A 20707-nucleotide genomic window follows, 5' to 3' on the forward strand; every position below is an offset into this window, starting at 1 on the left:
ACACTAGCAATGCAAAGGAAATATTCATTAAATGCTTACTATGAGCCAGGATATTATGCTGATACTTTACATTTCCATGACAGGGTTCTTACTCTGGCTATTATTATAAATTATCAGAGGGCTGGGGATTTAGCTCAGTGGTATTGCTGCCTGCCTCGCAAGCGCAAGGTCTGGAGTTCGATCCCAAGTACCAAATAAATAAATAAATAAATAGACATTTAACATTTATGTAAAGATGCAAACATTAAGATTCTTCACAGATGGCAAAAGACGCTGTAGGTAAGTTAATAAATCCTCAAATTTCATTGGATTTAAACATCATCAGAGAATCAAATTTCATACAATTAAAGAACATTACTATTATGCATATCTTTCATTACATTTTCTAGTGAAACATATTTTCTCTCAGCAAATGAACAAACAAAATGGCAGAACTTGTAAGTATATGCAGGTATATGGATGAATCATAACCAGACAGATTTCTGGCTCCCATGTGAAAGTGTCCTTTAATGAACTATCTCTTGAGTTTAATGGTATCCATTAACCCTGAAAAATCTAAAGTACAGTAAAACTATAAAGGTAGTTTACTTTTTATATGACTTGTCAGCAGAGAAATAGTACAAATCTATTTCTGGACAGTAGAAGAAATAATGTAACTCACGTGACTATTAGCTTGGGGCTGATTCCTATAACTTTTCATTATTTCTTGAAAAGTTCTTTCTTCTTTTGTTACCTAAGGAAAATAAAAACTTCATTTATCAACTGCTTTTGAAAGAAAAATGGCTCTGAACAAAAACTTTCATTATAAGTTGGCACTGAGAGCAGCCTTTCAGAAAGCCATTAAACCCAGGCCAATCCATGACTAAAAACCACTAATATTTATGATTTTTACTACTTTTGAAGTTCAGGCTTTGTGGCCTGTGGGGCCTCAGTTAATAGTTTCATTAATCAAAAAGCACTGAAATTGCTATGGTATAACTCTACTGAAAATGCTTTTCTTTATAACTCAGACCTGCTGAATCCCCTGCAGTCTCGTTTTATTAGTTTTAAGTACTTATTTAAAATAAAATTAACCAGATACTACAGGACAGAAAATGTCTTGTGGTGATTCACAATAAAACTGAGTGGTTATTATAGGATTAGATTTTTAACATTTCAGGACAGACTATAGGGTTTCTAGTATTAGACAGAAGTCACAGTGGTGGCCCAAAGAAAAGAAATGGACTAGTGATCAAAAAACGAATCCCTTCTGTTTTGTCTGTTACAAGGTCCAGGTAAATTACTCCTTTCTCTGTTTCCCTGTCCATTAGCACTTAAACCTATTCTCTATAAAGATGAGCTAGAAATAGCAAAAACCTAAACTCTGCCAATTTTCTGGAAAGACCTATTTTGTATATTTTTATTTTTTAAAGTTAATTTTATTGGGGGCTGGGGATTTAGCTCAGTGGTTCTGCCGCCTGCCTCAAAAGTGCAAGGTCCTGAGTTCAGTTCCTGGTACCAAAAAAAATTTTTACTGGTGTACTTTTGATATACATAATAATCACATTCATCACAGGGAATTTGTATCTGTACATAATATATCTTTTTTTGGTACCAGGTATTCGAACTCAGGACCCTGCGCTTGCGAGGCAGATGCAGTACCACTGAGCTAAATCCCCGGCCCTGTACATAATATATACCGATCCTTCTTTTTTTTTCCCATTCCTCTCCCTTCCCTTCAACCCGTCTTCCCCTCCTTATTTACAATAGCTTTGTTTGCATTTTTTTCCTTCCATGTATAGAGATTTTTAAAATTTTTATTTTTGGTATCAGGGATTGAACTTGGGACTTTGCACTTGCAAGGCAGGTGGAAGAACCACTGAGCTAAATCCCTGGCCCTCATGTATAGAGATTTTTAAAGAGACATCATGGGAAAGGGGTCAAAAGGAGATTGTAAACATGTCCTTTGCTTCAAAAAGCCTAAAAATCAGGTTTTAAAACTATGCATCTGGGGCCGGGGATTTAGCTCAGTGGTTTCACCGCCTGCTGCGCAAAGGCAAGGACCTGAGTTCGATCCCCAGTATCAAAAAACCCCCCAAAAACTCAAAAAAACTGTATGCATCTGTTAGGACTGTCAATTTGGCTAATACAGTCAAGATACAAGTTGCAAATGATTTTTTTCAGATATATCAGAATTTTAAAAATAAGGAAAACATGCTATTTTATGACTTAAAACATGGTGTGGCAACTGGAAGTAAAATGCATTTCTGAGATAGCACAGTAATTACTAGAAGGTAATACAGGACAGAAGCACTTATAGCAGATAATGAGTGAGGAGATCTCAAGTTGTCATTTATTATCTTAGCTTTGGTCAAGTTACTTTCAGTTCTGGGGCTGTTATTCACCTAAAATGTAAAGATCATTTTAACTTTAAATTACTGTATCAGATGTCATGGGGCAGGGGTAGAAATATTACTGTTCACATTTACCAACTCCTTTATGACTAATGTATTCTTTTTTTCCACAATTAAATAAATTTTGACTAATGTATTCTTTTTTCTTTTTTTTTGGTACCAGGGATTGAACTCGGGACCTTGCGCTTCTGAAGCAGACACCGGAACCACTGAGCTAAATCCCCAGCCCTGACTAATGTATTTTTTTTTTTTTTTTTTTTGTACCGGGGATTGAACACAGGTCCTTGGGTTTATGAGGCAGGCGCTGGAACCACTGAGCTAAATCCCCAGCCCTGACTAATGTATTCTTACGAAGTGGGAAAGCTGACTATGAAACTAATGGAAGAGTACAGGGAATACAGAGGTTTGAAATTGCTACTTAGTAATGGTGGATACTATTGGATTGCAGCACTAAAGGCAAACTAAAGATCAAGTTCAATGGATTTTGACTTGATGCTACAAATAAAGTAACTAAAGCAAAGACTTCTCCCAACCTTTACATTACCTTTGCCATGATGTAAAAGGCACAAAGGAGGAGCTGATCCAAATGCCTGTCTTTCATTAAATCAGGGCAGTGAACTAAAGTGAATTCAAAACATGTCCATATCTTCCTTCGTAATTCATTCGAAACATCCAGTTTTAAACATAAATCACGTAAGCGTACACTTGCCAAATGATAGACCTGAGATATAAAACAACACACTGATGCAAAAGCATTAAGTAAATGAGCTCATTTTAAATGTTAAATGTTAAAGAAACACATACCTTTCTGTAAAATAGTGCTAAAGACCCAGTTCTCTTTGGTTTGTTTATTCCAGTCAGATGAATCTCTTGTGTTTTAATCAAATAGGTTTGTTTTGGAGAAGCACTAGTTAATGACTGTGCAGTGAGTGACACAGGACTCTCAATTTTGGGCTCTTGACTTGTATTCATGGAAATAGGAATCAGTGTGATCTCCCCTGAATCATTTGCAACACCTAAACATAAAAGCAAGAGTTCTTAGTTATAGAAAGAAGTTGCATGTGTTCTAGGGAAGTTGTCAATTACATAAATTTTGTCAACTACATATATATGTCACTGTGTGTGTAAGCATAGGAATATGTTAGGAAAGGAGAGGAAGGCTACAAAATAGTAATGCTATGTTAGGGCTGACCTCTTGTTTTCTTTTTTTGGTACAGGGAATCAAACTCGCAACCTTGTGCTTGCGAGGCAGGCAGCGGGAACCACTGAGCTAAATCCCTGGCCCAGCCCTCTTGTTTTTTATTTCCCTCAAATAAGAATATTGTTTTGTTTTGATATTTTTATAATTAATTTTTTATTTTTATTTATTTATTTATTTATTTATTGGTACTGGGGATTGAACTCAGGACCTTGTGCATGCAAGGCAGGTGGCGGAACCACTGAGCTAAATCCCTGGCCCATTAATGAAATTTAATTAATTAATTAATTTTTGGTACCAGGGATTGAACTTGGGACCTTCCACTTGCGAGGCAGGTGGTGGCACCACTGAGCTAAATCCTTGGCCCCATTAATTTTATTTTTAAAAGACAATTTGTTCTCTATTTTGTATGTGCCTATGATGTTTTTATACTTTAAATTTATATTTTAAAAAAGCATTTTGTTCTGTTTTGAGCACTTAAAAGATATTTTTAATCAAAACACAAAATTCTTGTACAGTACTCTGATTTGTAAAGTTCAGATAACAAGTCCTAAAAAACAGGGTAGTAAATTTATAAAATGTGAAAATTGAAAAAACAGTATAGGTTCACAACAGAACAAGAAAAAAAATTTTTTTTTGGTACCAGGGATCAAATTCAGGTCCTTGCGCTTGCGAGGCAGGTGGCAGAACCACTGAGCTAAATCCCAGGCAGAACAAGAAATTTTAAAGGAAGCAAAATTACTCACTATAATACTGTAATGAAGATATACTTCATTAGATGTTAAAATACATAACATGTATGACACTAAGAGTGATTCTTCACATAAACTATGGGCTTTGGACGATGATGTGTCAATGCAGTTCATCAGCTGTAATGAATGTACCACTCTGCTGTAGGGTGGTGATGGCTGGGGAGGCTGTGGTGGGGTGAGAATAATTACAGGGAGTGTATGGGGAATCTCTGCCTTCCTTTCTTTTTTTTTTTTTTTTTTTTTGGTACCAGGGATCGAACTTGGGTCCTTGTGCTTGCAAGGCAAGCAATGGAAACACTGAGCTAAATCCCCAGCCCTCTGCCTTCCTTTCAATTTTGCTGTGAACCTAAAACTGCTCAGAAAAAGGGGAGGGAGGTTCAAGTTTCTAACTCAAATATGAGTTAGAAAGACCATGTGACCCATTTCAGTAAGACAGTTTTTGAATTTTCATCTAACTCAGAAAAAATACGAATTAAGGGCTTTAAAATGTTACCATGCAATGGAACTGTAACTTTGTGTCCCGTTGTCCCTGCTACTGTGGCTGTGGACATTGTTAGAATTTGCCCAGGTGAAACTGATATATTTTCAACAATGATGCTTGAAGGAGCAATTTTCAATTTTGTCCCTTCTGTTATAATCTTGTCCATAAGCATTTCTTTTGGGGGATCCTCTCCAAAAAGTCTTCTCTTAGCACTCCCAGCAGTTGGAGAACTGTAGCGTTCATGGACAGAAATTGGAGACAGTGGTTGTATATCTAAAAAAGACAAAAATAAATTTAAAAGTTTAAACTGTACTGTAAAATAAAAAATCATGGTTCACTCATTCATTTGCTAGGCACTAAAGATCTAGCAGTGAATAACATGGACTCTCCCCTCATTGAATATCAGATCTAATGGGAGAGAAAGCATGAAATAAGTCATTAAAATGTGAAAATTATGACAGTTCATCTTCCTCGTTTTTTGAACCTCTGACTATATTTAAAGGATCAACATATTAAGGATAAGTAGAACCTGAGTGACAGAATGATGTGACCACTCTATTTAAGAACTAGTCCAATTAGCTTTTGTCTCCCAATCCTAACTAGTTAATAGCACCTGAGAAAAAGAGAAGTAAAAGCAAAAATCAGTGTTTTGGGTCATAGTTTTGTCTCCTTCCACCCTCCAAGCAGCTTAAGCAGTAGCCATGGCTTTTTGATTTAGTAGATACAGAATTATCTTTAATAGGTCTATCAGAAGATATGAGTAAAGGTGACAAGACTCTTCTGACGTGCCCTTAACCTGAGGGCTGGCAGTAGTGCATTCATCAAAAAGAAAGTAAGGGATATGTACTATGCCTCTTGTCTAGTGCTATCTTGCTGCAGGGCTGGTCTCCATCACCTACGCTCAGGGGGAACAGACAGGTTCTTTAGGCTGTTTCAACCATACATCTTTTCTCTTCTCTTCTCTCTTCAACCAATTATTTCTTCACGGACATATACATATGCTTTTTTTTGGTACCGGAGATCGAACTCAGGACCTTGTGCTTGCGAGGCACGCAGTGGCACCACTGAGCGAAATCCCTGGCCCAGACATATACACATGCTTTTTTTTCTTTTCCTGTTCCCTGATGACATTTACTAAAATAATGGAACCTGAAGTGGCAGAGTGCACAGCTCCAAAGAGAATTACAAATGGTGGTTGCTTTTGTTCAGTAGTCAAACATGTGGAACAAATTTGATACTCCTCTCATATTAAAATTTGTTAAAATAGGGCTGGGGATTTAGCTCAGTGGTTCCGGCACCTGCCTCGCAAGCGCAAGGTCCAGAGTTCGATCCCTGGTACCAAAAAAAAGTTTGTTAAAATGCTTTGAATGGAACGGACCTTCAGATCCTCTGAAATGTCCTTAATAGTCAACTGTCTGTTTGATCTAATCATTTCACTCATTTTTAAAATAATTTTTGGGTTTTTGATGTTGAAGGACATTCTTTTTGTCTTCAACTGATTCACAGCCATTATGAAATTGCTCAAACCATTCGGAAACTGTCTCCATAGACACTGCACCATCACCATACACTAATTTTAACATCTCATATGTTTCTTTAGCAGTTTTTTGTAGTTTGAAACAAAATTCCACATTAATGTGTTATTTGCGATCCATTATTTGCAGCAGAGTCGAAAACACTTTTTCTCAACCGAAGCTCACTGAACAAGTTAAAAACTTGTCACACTGTTTCTAAGGTTCCACAAACTGCTTCTCATATTGAGGATCCCTCCCTTTCCCTTGGATGGGACTTAGTAGCTGCATTCACTGTATTTTTGAATATGTCTTCCAGGTGAATGGCCAAATCCAGTGTGGTCCCCCTTTCTCCCCCTGACCAAAAGCTATCTGGAATCTTCAGTGAATTCTAAGTAGGAAGGAACATGAGATACCCTTTGTCCAAAAGCTATATATGCTTTTAAAGTGAAGGCATCTCAGTATTCAATTTTATATTCACTAATTAGACAATCATTCTATTTTCAAAACAGGTTTAAAAGGTATAAAAATTACCTCTGGCAATGATGTGAGAGCTCTCTGTTTTAGTGAGATGACTGGAAAAACAGTCATGGTTTAATAAAAGTCTTTTCATTATTCCAAGTGCTATGAAAGCAGCAGCTCTGACTTCCTCAGTAAAGAAGTAGAAATTCTTTTTTTCCTTTTTTTTTGGAGACAGAGTTCAGGCTGGCCTTGAACACACTATGTAGTTCAGGATGGCCTCAAACTCATGGCATCCTTCTACCTGAGCCTCCCCTAAATGCTGGGATTACAGGCGAGTGCCACCACACCCAGCTGGAAATTTCTATTGTAGCTCCCAAAACCCCTTTACAGGAGTCTACTTGGATGGGTCATATCTAAGGAATCCAAGACAGCCCTTGAATCTGATTAGGAAGGCTCAAAGGTGATCAATGGAAGATTTGAGTTACAGTCATGCAAATTCTTTGAAATAACTTTTTCTTAGCACAATATTAGAAAAAGCAGGTGGATACTATAATATTTAATAAATACATAAATGAAAAACTGATCCAAACTTAGAAAAAAATATGACAATTTACCATGGTACAGAAAAGATGCTTAGTTGTATGGTTATTCTTTTTTTTTTGTACCGTGGATCAAACTCAGGACCTTGCTCTTGCAAGGCAGGCACCGTGACACTGAGCTAAATTCCTGGCCCCTGGTTAAAGTATTCTTGGTAAATTTTTTTTGGGGGGGTGGTACTGGGGATTAAAGCCAAGGCCTTCACTTTGAGCTACATCTCGGACCTTTTTTATTATAAGACAGGGTCTTGCTAAGTCACTAAGTTACCCAGGATGGGCTTGAGATTTTCCTGTGTCAGCCTTCCAGAGTGCTAGGATTACAGGTATACACCAACATGCCTGGCTTCCAGCCCTTTCCAATATTAATGACGTGTGACTGAGAACTACATTGTACGTCTTAACCTGTTATAGTAAAAGAAAGATTGCCATTTAATTTCCCTCAAAATACTCTCCATTGCTTCAAACATATTTATCCTATTATTCTTGCCACTTTCTGGAGCAGTTCTGGAAGTCTTTTTTTGTGAGTGTCTTTAGTTGTGCAGTCATGGCTGCCTTGATGTCCTGAACTGACTCAAAATGTTTGCCTTTCATAATTATTTTGACTTTGGTGATGAGCCAGAAGTCATATGGTGCCAGATCAATGAATAAGGTGGATGAGAACACACTGTATGAGCCTACTTTTTCTTTTTTTTTGTGGTCCTGGGGATCTGACTCAGGACCTTGTGCTTGTGAAGCAGGCGCGGCACCAGAGCTAAATCCCTGGCCGTCTGCTTTTTTTCATTGGATGACAATCATTGGATGGCAGCAGCACTCACTAAATTAAAAAGCACACTTTCTAAAGATCACAAAAGAGGACTTCCAGAACTTCTTTAGAAAGTGGCCAGAACAATGGGATACATGTGTTTGAGGCAAGAGGAAGTACTGTGAGGGGGATTAGTGGCAATGTGTCTTTTACTGTAATACATTTAAAAAAATTTTTTAACACTCACTGTATTATTTGATCACCCATTATATTCTGAAACAAGATCTTGGTATGTTGTCCAAGCTGGCTGGACTGGAACCTGACATTCTCCTGCCTCAGCTTTCCAAGTGTTTCGTTGTTCTACAGTGCTGAGGATCAAACCCAGGGCCTCACAGATACTACAGAAGTGGTCTACCACTGACCTACACTATCAGCCCAGTCTAGTAAATTTGTTTAATTTTTAGTTTTTTGAAACAGGGTCTCTTTATGTTAAGTTAGCCTTAAACTTGTGATCCTTCTGCCTTAGCCTCCCAAGTGCTAGGATTGTGGGTATCTACCACCATGTTTGGGCAGCCTGTAAGTTTTTTTTGTTTGTTTGTGTTGTTTTTTGGCCTTGAGCTCATTATGTAGCCCAGTCTGGTCTCAAACTTGAGGCAATCCTCCTGCCTCAGCTTCTGGAGTGCTGAGATTACAGGCATGCACCACCATGCCTGGCTATAGCCTGTAAGTTTTATTTTATTTTATTTTATTTTATTTTATTTTTGGTACCGGGGATGAACTCAGGTCCTTGTGCTTGCACAGCAGGCAGTGAAACCACTGAGCGAAATCCCTGGCCCTGTAAGTTTTTTTTAAACAAAAGGATACTCCATGTTTCTAATGTTTTAAATTATGCTGTACTAAAATATTTTTACTTCTCTAAATATGAATAACTGACAGAAGAATTTGAAATATTTTGTTAAAATTTACAAAGGTCACAAAACAATGACAGTTATTTTGATTGATTAGTATCACATTACATTCATAGCCCACAAGTCATTTCTGTGATTACACACTTCCTGTAAAGCTAAGATCGTAGACACAAACAAAAGGGCATAAACACATCCACACAGAGTTCAAAAATGTATGTAGAGGTACCTTACTATATAACTTTATCTTTTTAGAGATACTATGTGGTCAGATTTTAACTTTTTTTTTTTTTTTTTTTGGTACTGGGGTTGGAACTCGAGTCCTTGTGCTTGCGAGTCAGATGGCGGAACCACTGAGCTAAATCCCTGGCCCAAAATTTTAACTTATTAAAAAAAAAAAAAAAATCCTAGAGTTACATAATCCAAAAGATCTATACATCAGTTTTCTGTGTCACAAGCGAAAATAAGGAAGAATACATTAAAATCTTGGTAAGGCTCAAAACGAACAATTTTAAGACAATACAGAAAAGTTACCTGTTAGATGAACTTGAGCATCGAAAGGAAATACGAGTTTTTTGGATTTTTTTGGGTTTTCTTTTTTTGAGACGGGGTCTTGCTAGTAGTTCAGGCTGGCCTTGAACTCACTATGTAGTCCAGGCTGGCCTCAAACTCACAGTAATTCTCCTGCCTCAACTTCCCAACTGCTATAATTACAGGTGTGTGCCACCATGTCCAGCAATGAGTTCTTTGTTTTGTTTTAAATATTTACTTTCTACAGAGACACATATAAACAAAAGAAGAATAGGGGCCGGAGATTTAGCTCAGTGGCACCATGCCTGCCTTGCAAGCACAAGGTCCTGAGTTCAATCCCCAGTACCAAAAAAAAAAGAATAAAACTTTTGTCAAAATTGGAAAAGTAGGTATTAATTTAAATAATTTCCCATTAGCATTTAGGAAATAAGTATATGCTTATTAAAAGTCCAAAATACTACTTCTACAATAATTGTTACTACAAACTTTAAAAATAGACTATATTGGGCCAGGGATTTAGCTCTGTGGTTCCACCACCTGCCTCGCAAGCTAAGGACCCGAGTTCAATCCCTGGTACCAAAAAAAAAATAGACTATATTGAAAATTGGACTAGAAATCTTCAAAAGTATATGATATACCACAAAAGGTACTAGTATAAACATTAAGTCCCTTCTCATATCCAAATAAAGAAATTATATCTTACTATATGATTGAGACTTGAAAATTTCCCTGACAAAATAGTTTTTGTTATTTTTCATTATTTTACCAATGTTGACCTACCCCTTCGAAGACCCCCACTGTCTGTCCGAACTTCCTTGACTCTTGGATGGATTATAGGAGACATTGGCATCATGGGAAGATGTCCCTGTACATTTCCTCCATTTCCTGTTTCAAAGTTATTTGGAAATATAACCTGTAGAAAACAAAAACTCTTTGCTTTCATACAGATGAACTCAATCATTAAAACTTAGAAAAAAATGAGAAAAAGTTTTCTTAACTGCTTTTACTGTTTTATTTCCCTTTCCAACACAAAATAATTTGCATAAAGTGCTCAATTATTACCACTTATAAATATATAAAATGACTTCATTTGCCTTAATCTTTTAATTTATCTGTGCAAGATACTGACCATGAGAAGTAAAACTGAAACAGGCATTCTCATCCTCCAGTTAGGGATGAGAAAACTGAGGCTCAGAATGTGAAAGTTGCCCATCATTACACTACTATTATGTAAGAAGAAGGACCTTCAATCCTTTTCCTTCAAATTCATAACTTTTTTCCTTTTCTCAATGGATTTTACAATGGATATATAGATGATCAATGCTAAAGACTGACCAATTAATCAGTCTGCTACAGAAGACCAAGCATGGAAGAGAAATTTCAAGAAACTATCTTGCTTTCAATTCTTCCTGGTCTTAAACAGTTCTTCCATTAGTTTGGGATTAGGGAAAATTCAAGATTAGGTAAGTATAAGGAGATACACAAAAGCAATGAAAGGTCAAACAATATGTATTACAAAAGAATAACACAGATGTAGAAGGAAAAACCCTACAATTTCCCCTTTGAAACCGAGCTGCTGAATGTGTCACTTGTGCAAAACTTTTGGCACAAACTTTATTTTTAAATTCTAAATACTACTAATGAAGTGTTCAAATTTTTACATAGACATTTGAAAATTTAAAATTTAGAGATTAATGGTTTCTTAGGTATGATACCAAAAGCACAAGCAACAGTGGGAAAAATACTAGAAAAATAAGACTTCATTCAAATTAGTAATTTTTGAATTCTAAAAGATACCACCAATAAAGTAAAAACTCAACCTAGAGATTGGGAGAAAAGTTTTGCGAATCATATACCTGATAGGAAGTTGTACCTAGAATATACAGAGAACTTCTATAAGTCAATAATAAAGTAATAGAGACAACTAAACCAAAAAATGGGCAAAGGATCTGAATAGCTATTTCTCTAAAAAAAATACACAAATGACTACTAAACATAGGAAAAGATGTTGAACATCATTAACTGTCAGGGAAATGTAAATCAAAACCATGAGGAAAATATGACCACATCTACTAGGTTGGCTAGAAAGAGATAATAATAAGCAACTGAACTCTTTTATAGACTTGACGGTGGGGAAAAGAAATGGTGCAACCATGATTTTTTTTTAGTACTGGGGTTTGAACCCAGGGCCTTCCAACTGAGCTATATCCTCAGCACCCACCACACTGTCTCCACTACCTTTTTGGGGGGTGGTACTTGGGATTGAACCCAGGGCCTTTGCACTGAATTACATCCCCAGTTCTTTGAAAAAAATTTTTTTTTCAAGATTTGGAGACAGATCTCTCTCTAAGTTTCCCAGGTTGTGCTCAAACTCAAGATTTTCTTGAGTGCTGGGAGCCACCAGGCCCAGTTCCATAGTATAGCCACTTTAGAAAACACAGTTACCATATGACCCAGTAATTGTACTTGTAGAATTGTATTCTCATTACGTATTGCACACATATACTAATGAAAATAAGAATCAATGCATTTAATATACTTAAAAAAAGAAAAATGAAAACATGTTTATAAAAAAACTTGTGCCCGTGTATTTAAAATAGCATCATTCATAACAGCTGAAAGGTAGAAACAACACATCTACCTACTGATGAATAAATGAAATGTGGCATAGTTATGCAATGGGATATTATTTGGCAAAAAAAGGAAGTGAAATGCTGATGATACATGCTGCAACACATGAACTTTAAAAATATTATGTTAAATGAAAAAAGCTAGTCACCAAGGACTATGTTTCATATGATTCTATTTATATGAGATGTCCAGAAAAGGTAAATCTAAAGAGAGTCAGAAAGTAAATTAGCAGTTGCTTAGGGTTAGGGGGTAGGAAAGTGATAGATAGCTAAAGGGTGTTGGTTTTCACAGTGATATATGTGCGCCCATGTTCATAGCAGCACAGTTTGTAATAGCTAAAACTTGGAAACAGCCCAAATGCCCATCAACCGGAGACTGGATAAAGAAAATGTGGTTTTTTAATAAAATGGAGTACTACTCAGCCATAAAAAATGAGAAATCTCAATGTACCAATAAAAGAATTTAATACAAGAAAAAAAAAAGAGAAATTAGAGACATTTATAGCTAAGTGGATGCACATTGAGGCAATACTCTTAAGTGAAATAAATAGGACACACATGAATAAATACTGAATAGTTTCTCTGGTGTGAGAAACTGAAAGTGTAAATAAGGACTAAATGTATAATAGGTAATGTGAAATAGGAAGAAAAGGGGCAAAGGGAAAGGAAGTGGGAGGGATAGGGGAAAGGATAGAAGGGAATGGGATTAATATGAGAAAATGGAAAAATAGGAACAAAATCTTTGTAAACAGGGAGGAATGGAGGGGCTGAAGGGAGGGCTGGGCAAGGGTGAAAAATAAGAACCAAGAGAGACTATGTAAAGGTGCAAATTTCCAATGATGAATGTCATTATATTGTATACCTAAAATGTACCAATGATTAGAATGAATAATCGATAATGCAAAATAGGAAGAAAAGGTCCAAAGGGGTAGGGGTAGTGGGAGGGGCAGGGGAAAGGAAAGAAGGGAAAGAAAAAATGCTGAGAAATGGAAAAAATGGAAATAAAGTCTTTGTAAATAGGGAAGGGTGGAGGGCGTGAAGGGAGGGCTAGGAATGGGGAAAAAATAAGAACCAAGATGCATTATGTAAAGGTACAATTCCCAATGAGAAATGTAATTGTGTTGTATACCTACAATGTGCCAATAAAAGAATTTAATAAATAAATAAAAAAATAAAAAAATAAAGGGTGTTGGTTTCCCACTGAGGTAATGAATACATTCTAAAATTGTGTTGACAGTTGTACCTATCTATACACTGGAATCTGCTGAACTGTACACTTTAAACTGATGAATTTTATGGTACATGAATAATAGCACAAGAAAGCTGTGATTTTTGAAATCATTGGATTATTAGCCTTGCCCTTACTCACTTCTTCACAGGTAGGGATTTTGTTTCCAGAAGCCAAGAGAGCTTCCCACAGAGCAGAATTGTGACTCCATGCTAAACTCTCTAAAATCTGTTCTTCAATGCTGTTCAGGTGTTTCACCATGTCCCTGGAGAGTCCCTCCTCTGAGCGAATCACCACCTCAATAACCTGGAGAGGAGAAAGTTGAAAAGATAATGTGGTTTCAAACAATGAGCTCTAGTCTGAGTTTTCAAGCATAACTTGCTTCAGTTTCACTGTAACAGAACCAAAGTTATCTCTGAGCCATAATTTTGTGATGTGCTAGTATCTTTTAATTTATAAAGCAGCTTTTAAGGTCTTTAAAACATTTTCACATACATTTCTGGTTTTTTGGTCTTATTTTATACATAAAAAACCGAGGCAATGATAAGTAAAAATTGTTAAACACCCCAAGAGTCAGGGCCTGGGTTTCTAGTCCAGTTCTTATTACCCTATCCTAGATTAACCCTCCCAATTTCTCTAAAGAACAGAATGAATGAACTACTTAAAATTAACGGTGTGGTTTTTTCAGCATAAATACCAAATGGTGAATGACTCTGGTGTAGGAGATGGCCAGGAGGCCCAGGAATGGAAAGCCACCGCAACTTCTGAGTTGCCTTCCATAGTAACATTTGGGGTTTAAGTCAACGATCTTATAGAGACAAGGTTGAGGACAAAGTGGATCCCCATCACCAAGCTGGGCCCCTTTGATCAAGGACACAAAGTTCAAGTATCTGGAGGAGACGTATTTCTTTCCTACACATTAAAGAATCTGAGATTACTTCTTTTTTTTTTTGTACCGGGGATCAAACTCAGAACCTTGTGCTTGCAAAGCAGGCGGTGGCACCACTGAGCTAAATCCCTGGCCCTGAGATTATTTTTTCTGATGCCATCCCTGAAGGATGAAACTTTGAAGGTTATATTGATGCAAAAGCAGACTGACTAGGTTTAATGCATTTGTGCCTCTAGGGACTACAGTATCCTATCAGTCTGGGTATTAAGTGCTCCAATGAGATAGGTAGCTACTAAAGGTCATGCTGAAGAAACATGATTGTTCTTTATTGTTCTTTATTGTTTATAAGTTTATAAGTTCTTTATTGTTCCTTTCAAGATGACAGGCTGCTATGGCTTTGCGCAAGTGTGCCTCATTCATGCCTCTGCAGAGGACCATAATTTTTTTTTGGTACCAAGGATTGAACTCTGGACCTTGTCCTTGCAAGGCACGTGGTGAAACCACTGAGCTAAATCCCTGGCCCCAGGACCGTAACATTGATAATGCCCAAAGCAGGCTGTAAAGAGAATCCCACAGTTGGCTTGTTTTGAGAAATGAGTCTGGCCTAAGGCTACGTGCCAAGGTCAGAGTAACTCACACTTAAATTCCACTCTCACAACTAAAACCTTCTGACCAGAAGGACAATGTTCTAATTACAACCATATAGTTTATTCTGTTCCTAATTCAAGAATGCTCTGTCTTGTCCTTTATGAGCCTTGTTTCCATTAATTTCCATAGAAATTGTACATGGCTTGCCTTTACCCCAATTGATTACTGATAAAAGTTAGTGCCTGGGGCCAGGGATTTAACTCAGTGGTTTCGCTGCCTGCTGTGCAAGCCCAAGGACCAAGTTCAATCCCCGGTACCAAAAAAAAAAGTCAGTGCCTGGGACTGGCAGTGCCTTTGTTGGTTGCACCGGTATTGGTCGTCCTGGCTCCCTGCTGTTTCTCCTAGTTGTGACTCTTAGTGTTTTATTCTCAGGCCTGTGTCGTATACTGGGCAGGGTACTAGAACCTAACTACAGGGGTCTCAGAGATGACCCCAGAGTCACTGGCACTGCATTAGCCACTGTGTTCAAGAAGCTGCTGCAGATGGCCAGTACTGTTGACTGTTACACTTCAGTCAGGGGCTGGACTGCCACTCTGGGCAATATCACGGTGAAAGAAGTTAGAATGTTACAATAAAAACAAGATGTCAGACTACAAGTATAGGTCAAAGGTACAGCGTACAAGGCCTGGGTCCAATCCTTAGCACTGGAAAAACGAAACAAAACCAAAGCCAAACTGCTAAAACTAGACTTTTTCCCAATTGGAAAATGTGAATACACATATCAACATTAAAGTAAGTACACTATATAGAATCAATTTCTCCTAAGAAACCTACAAATATTTTTTTTTTTTTGGTACTGGGGATCGACCTCAGGACCTTGTGCTTGCGAGGCAGGCGCCAGAACCACTGAGCTAAATCCCCCGCCCACCTATAAATATTTTAATCACAGTCAACAATTCAAACACATAAGCTTCCCAATGACTATGTTTTCTACAACTTTAATTCAGGTAAATTTTAGGTGTAAACATTTAATTCTTCAAATTAATATTTCTATCATCAGTAATCTAAAACTAGCATAGTTGGGCTGGGGATGTATCTCAGTGGCACTGTGGCTACCTGGCAAGCACAAGGTCCTGAGTTCAATTCCCAGTACCAGACAAAAATAAATAAATAAATAAAATTAGCATAGCTAAATGTATGAACTAAAACATGCCAATAAATGTAACAGTAGCATTAGTCTTACATTTGGACACTAGATACCATTAACTATTATTGATTGTGATCATGTAGTTCAGTACTTATGGCCTGTTTTGTAAGAGAGAAGCTAATAAAAATAGTTCTAGCAAAAAAAAGATAAGTCAGACTGAATTATCTCAAGTTTGGGAAAGAAGCATGATCTGTTCTCCCTTCATTAACTAGACCATCACCACAATCAGTTTATTTTTCTCCTTTTTTCCCCTCCTCTATTTCTTTTTTGCAATGCTGAGACTAAACCCAGGCTCTCGAGAATGCTAGGTAAGCGCTCTACCACTGAAATACATCTCCTGACCACCATAATCAGTTTTAGACCTTTTCTTTCGCCTTGGAGAAAGTATTTTTGTTTTTCAGTCTATATCTATTTAATAGGATCATTTATAAATATGAGAAATTTGAAGTTAATCAGCACCTGGTCACATTTACAAGTCAGTCATGGAAAAAGAACTGAAGGCGTGAAACTGTCATCATTTACCAATACCCTCACCCTCACCCTCACCCTTTTCCTTTTACCTTGATTCCACCTAACAGGAGTGTATATCATTCGAACACCTCTGGAAATATTTTTGTAGACATCATGACTGTGTTCCTTCAGCACTAAGATAAACATAATGTTTATATGAAGTACATAATAACAGAATTTTGTTATCATCTCACCTTATAAAAATAAAATGGCTGTAAGTTGAGAATTTCAATAATCCAAGGAAAAGTACGTGGTGAACTATAGGCAAAAAGCACAATTTCTAAACAACAAGCCATCAAAGAACGATGAAATATATCTTGCTCTAAAAGAACCTTGGGGAAGAAAAAGACTATAGTTTAATATTTCTCAGCAATTTTAGTCTGTCATTCTACAAAGAAAACTCTAACAAGATTTTTAAAAACCTGTACAAACTATATTATCAGAGACAGATTATCAGAGTTCTCAGGCTGGGGGAATATAGCTCAGTAGTACAGTGTTTGTCTAACATACACAAAGCTCTAAGTTGATCCGCAGCACCATCTGAGGGGAGAATAGATCTCAAACTGGTAAAGTTTTCTTATATTTAATCTTGTTCAGTGGTAGATCTTACATTCAAATGAAGTGTATATAACAATCTGCTTTGAAATCTAAAGATAATAAAATAATCATTATTTCCATCAAGAGAAAAGCACTAGGATTGGTTCTTTTTCTTCTGAGTGACAGCTGTTCTCTCAGCATAAATGTCTATTAGTCAAAATGCTGAAATGGAAGGCAATGTAACAGCTAAGTAAAAAAAAAACTCAGAGAAAAATATTTTATTGAGAAGATAAAGTCCTCTCTTACCACTGAATTTAAGATCTGATATGTTTTCAGTTTTAAAGATAATATTTGTCACCTATCATCCCAAATCAATAAAGGTAATAAGAAAAGAAACTCAGGTGGGTGTGGTGGCTCATGTGGGTAATACCAGCCCTTGGGAGGCTGAGGCAGGAGGATTTCAAGTTTGAGCCCAGCATGAGTTACACAGAGAGTTCAAGACCATCCTGGATAAAAGTAGGAGCACTTGTAAATACAAACTACTGAAACAAGGAGGAAAGATGATAAATTACTCAGCAAACAGGAGGACACTCACATATAAGGGCCTGTAGAGAAACACTTAAGTTTACCCCATGAACTCTGGAGAAGATAGAGCAACTGGGGGCATGGGCAGAATGGAAGTTAGGGATAAGGCAGAGGCTGAGTGATTCATGATATGAAAATCTATATAGAAGGTAGAGCCCCTTAGGTCCCACCCAACCACCTCTAAAGGGTCAAATGACAGACCTACAGTCTATCACTACAGGAGTCTGAATTATTTTCTAGAGAAACTGAACCAGAGACAGAGCTATAGATTATCAAGCACAGAAGAAAAGGGTTTTGGTGAAAATCTGCAGACTGAACTATGAGATCAAATTTCCCTTTCTTGTTCTGCTCTACAACATCAAGAGTCAGGCAAGAGCTTAGAAGATCTGTTTTGGAGAAATCAAAGTATTTCAGAAAAGCCTATAAAACATCAATAGGCAAGAGTCCTTAATTCAATCTGATCATCTGAAGCCACTGGACTTTTATCCCTATTCTTGCACACTCCTGAATTAAAGTTTTAGTGCCTTATTCGAACATAAGTGGGCAACCAAGAATAATCCAATAGTTGAGGAAAACTTCTAACTGAAATACACAGGTCAAAGAGGAGACACAGTAGGTAAAGGGAATTAAAAAAAAAAAAAAGAAATCAAAGAAATGCATGCCTATCATCCCAGCACTCAGGAAGCTGACACAGGATTTTGAGTTCAAGGCCAGGTGAGTTATACAGCCAGTTCCAGGCCAGTTTGGTCTACAGAGGAAGACCTTGTCTCAAATACAAAACACATTCATTAGGTCTAGATGATGAAAACTTAAGTAAATATCCTTAAGATAAAAAAGACAAAGGAATAGAAAGAAAGAAAATCAGAAAGTAAATGGAAATCAACAATCCATCAACCAACAAGATATAACTGATATTTATATAACATTCCACCCAAGAATAGCATAACATACATCCTTTTCAAATGTCTATAAAATATCAAGATAAACCATATTTTGAGCAATAACTTCAATAAATTTAAAAGAACTGAATTCATACAGAGTGTGCTACAAAATTATAGAAGTGGGCCAAGCTTGGTGATACACACCTTTAAATCCCAGCTACTTAGGGGGCTAAGAGAGGACAGCTGTTAGCTAGAACCCAGTCTGGGCAACTTAGCAAGAGTCTGTCTCAAAATTAAAAATCAATTGGGCCGGAGATTTAGCTCAGTGGTTCCGCCGCCTGCCTTGCAAATGCAAGGTCCCAAGTTTGATCCCTGGTACCAAAAAAAAAAAGTTTGAGGAGATATGTTTAACCTGAATTTAAAAAAATCAATGTGTTGGAGATGTACCACAATGAAGTAGCATGCATGAGGTTTTTGATGGTTAAAAATATAAAAACAAAACCAAAAAAACAACAAATGGAAAACAGAGTAGTGGTTGAGGGCAGTGTTTGAGTGTAAGGAGACAAAATAAGGGAGATCTCTGTGGTGACAAACTAGTTCTATACAGTAGTACAGTAATTCCCCCTTATCTGTGGTTATATTTTCTGAGTTTTCATTTGTCCACAATTAACCTTAATCTGAAAATTTTTGGAAAATTCCAGAAATAAACATTTCATAATCTTTACATTGTGTGCTATTCTGAATAGTGTGAGGAAACATCATGCTGTCCACTCCACCCTTCTCCAGATGTGAATCATCCCTCTGTCTAGAGTAATCCATACTGTATATGCTACTGTTTACTAGTCATGTCACAGGGGTATTACAGCACTTGTATTCAAGTAACCCTTATTTTATTTAATAATGGCCATGAAGAACAATAGTGATGCTGGCAATTTACATAGGCTAATGAGAAATCATAAAGTGCTTCCTTTAAGTGAAAAGATGAAAGTACAATAATCTAAGAGATAGACAACAATTTATTTAACTTTTATTATGGTATATTGTTGGAATTAACTCTATATTGTATTAGTTATTGCTGTTAATCTCTTACTATGCCTTAATTAAACTTTATAATTGTGCAGGGAAAAGGCATACACAGGATTAGGTACCACTTGCAGTTTCAGACATCAACTGGGGGTCTTAGACCCTATTCCCCTACCACTGTATCTTGCTTGTGTGGTGGTTAGATGTCACAACTTTAAAGAGATATAAACATTGTTATTATTTTTATTTTGGTATTGGGAATTGAATGCAGGACCTTGTGCTTACGAGGAAGGCACTGGCACTACTGAGCTAAATCCTCGGCACTTTGTTTTGTTTTTTTGAGACAGGGTCTATGTAGTTCAGGCTGGGCCTGACTTACTGTGTAGTCCAGGCTGGGCTTGAACTCACAGCAATCTTCCTGCTTCAGGCTCCTAAATACTAGGATTACAGGTGTGCACCACTAGGCCCAGTCACATTATTTCAGGGTCAATTTCTTGGTTTTGATACTGTATTGTATAAATTGTAACCAGTGGGGAAAATGCATAAAGGGTATAAAGGATCTCCCTGTACTGTGTGTGTAGGGATGTGTATATGGGAGTGAGAGTGGGGACTAAAACCAAGGCCTTACACATTAGACAAGTGCTCTAACACTAAGCTAAGTCCCCCGCCCTTCTAATTTTATTTTGAGACAGTCTTACTAAGCTTCCCAGGAGTAGTGTGAATTTGTGATCATCCTGTCTCAGCCTTCTAAGTAGCTGAGATTATAGGTGCATACCACCATGGTCTCTGTACTACAGATGTTAGGGTAGGTGGGCACAGTGGTGCACATGTGTAATTCTAGCACTCTGGGAAGTTGGGGCAGAAGGATCGGTTCAAGCCCATCCTGGGAAACTTAGCGAAACCTTGACTCAAGAAATAAGAAAAGGGCTTGGGATATAAGTCAGTGCAGAAAGCCCTGGGTTTAGCTCATACCACTCCCCCCGCAAAGAATAAGAAATAAAATAATCTTTAAAAGGCTAGGGATATAGCTCAATGTGAAGGCATTGGGTTCAATCCCC

The 20707-nt window shown here is 37.2% G+C and overlaps 1 protein-coding gene across 8 annotated transcripts in view; it reads right to left on the reverse strand.

Moving 5' to 3' along the window:
* Rbl1 (RB transcriptional corepressor like 1) overlaps window positions 1-20707 on the reverse strand; it is a 70147-nt gene that overhangs the window by 16594 nt on the left and 32846 nt on the right. For all 8 annotated transcript variants that reach the window (XR_002390270.2, XR_002390269.2, XR_015442021.1 and 5 more), the window contains 7 exons: window positions 16818-16955; window positions 13571-13735; window positions 10352-10484; window positions 4837-5097; window positions 3198-3409; window positions 2938-3114; window positions 662-733 (listed from right to left, as the gene is read on the reverse strand). Coding sequence is in view for 4 of the 8 variants with exons in the window: in XM_087188964.1 (XP_087045090.1) it covers window positions 662-733; window positions 2938-3114; window positions 3198-3409; window positions 4837-5097; window positions 10352-10484; window positions 13571-13735; window positions 16818-16955 (1158 nt within the window). In the remaining 4 variants the exon portion in view is untranslated. The remainder of the gene's footprint in view (window positions 1-661; window positions 734-2937; window positions 3115-3197; window positions 3410-4836; window positions 5098-10351; window positions 10485-13570; window positions 13736-16817; window positions 16956-20707) is intronic.

Source organism: Heterocephalus glaber, unplaced genomic scaffold (genome assembly GCF_053883595.1).
Source record: "Heterocephalus glaber isolate CG9 unplaced genomic scaffold, H.glaber_assembly_v1.0 deba00001532, whole genome shotgun sequence".
NCBI lineage: Eukaryota > Metazoa > Chordata > Mammalia > Rodentia > Bathyergidae > Heterocephalus > Heterocephalus glaber.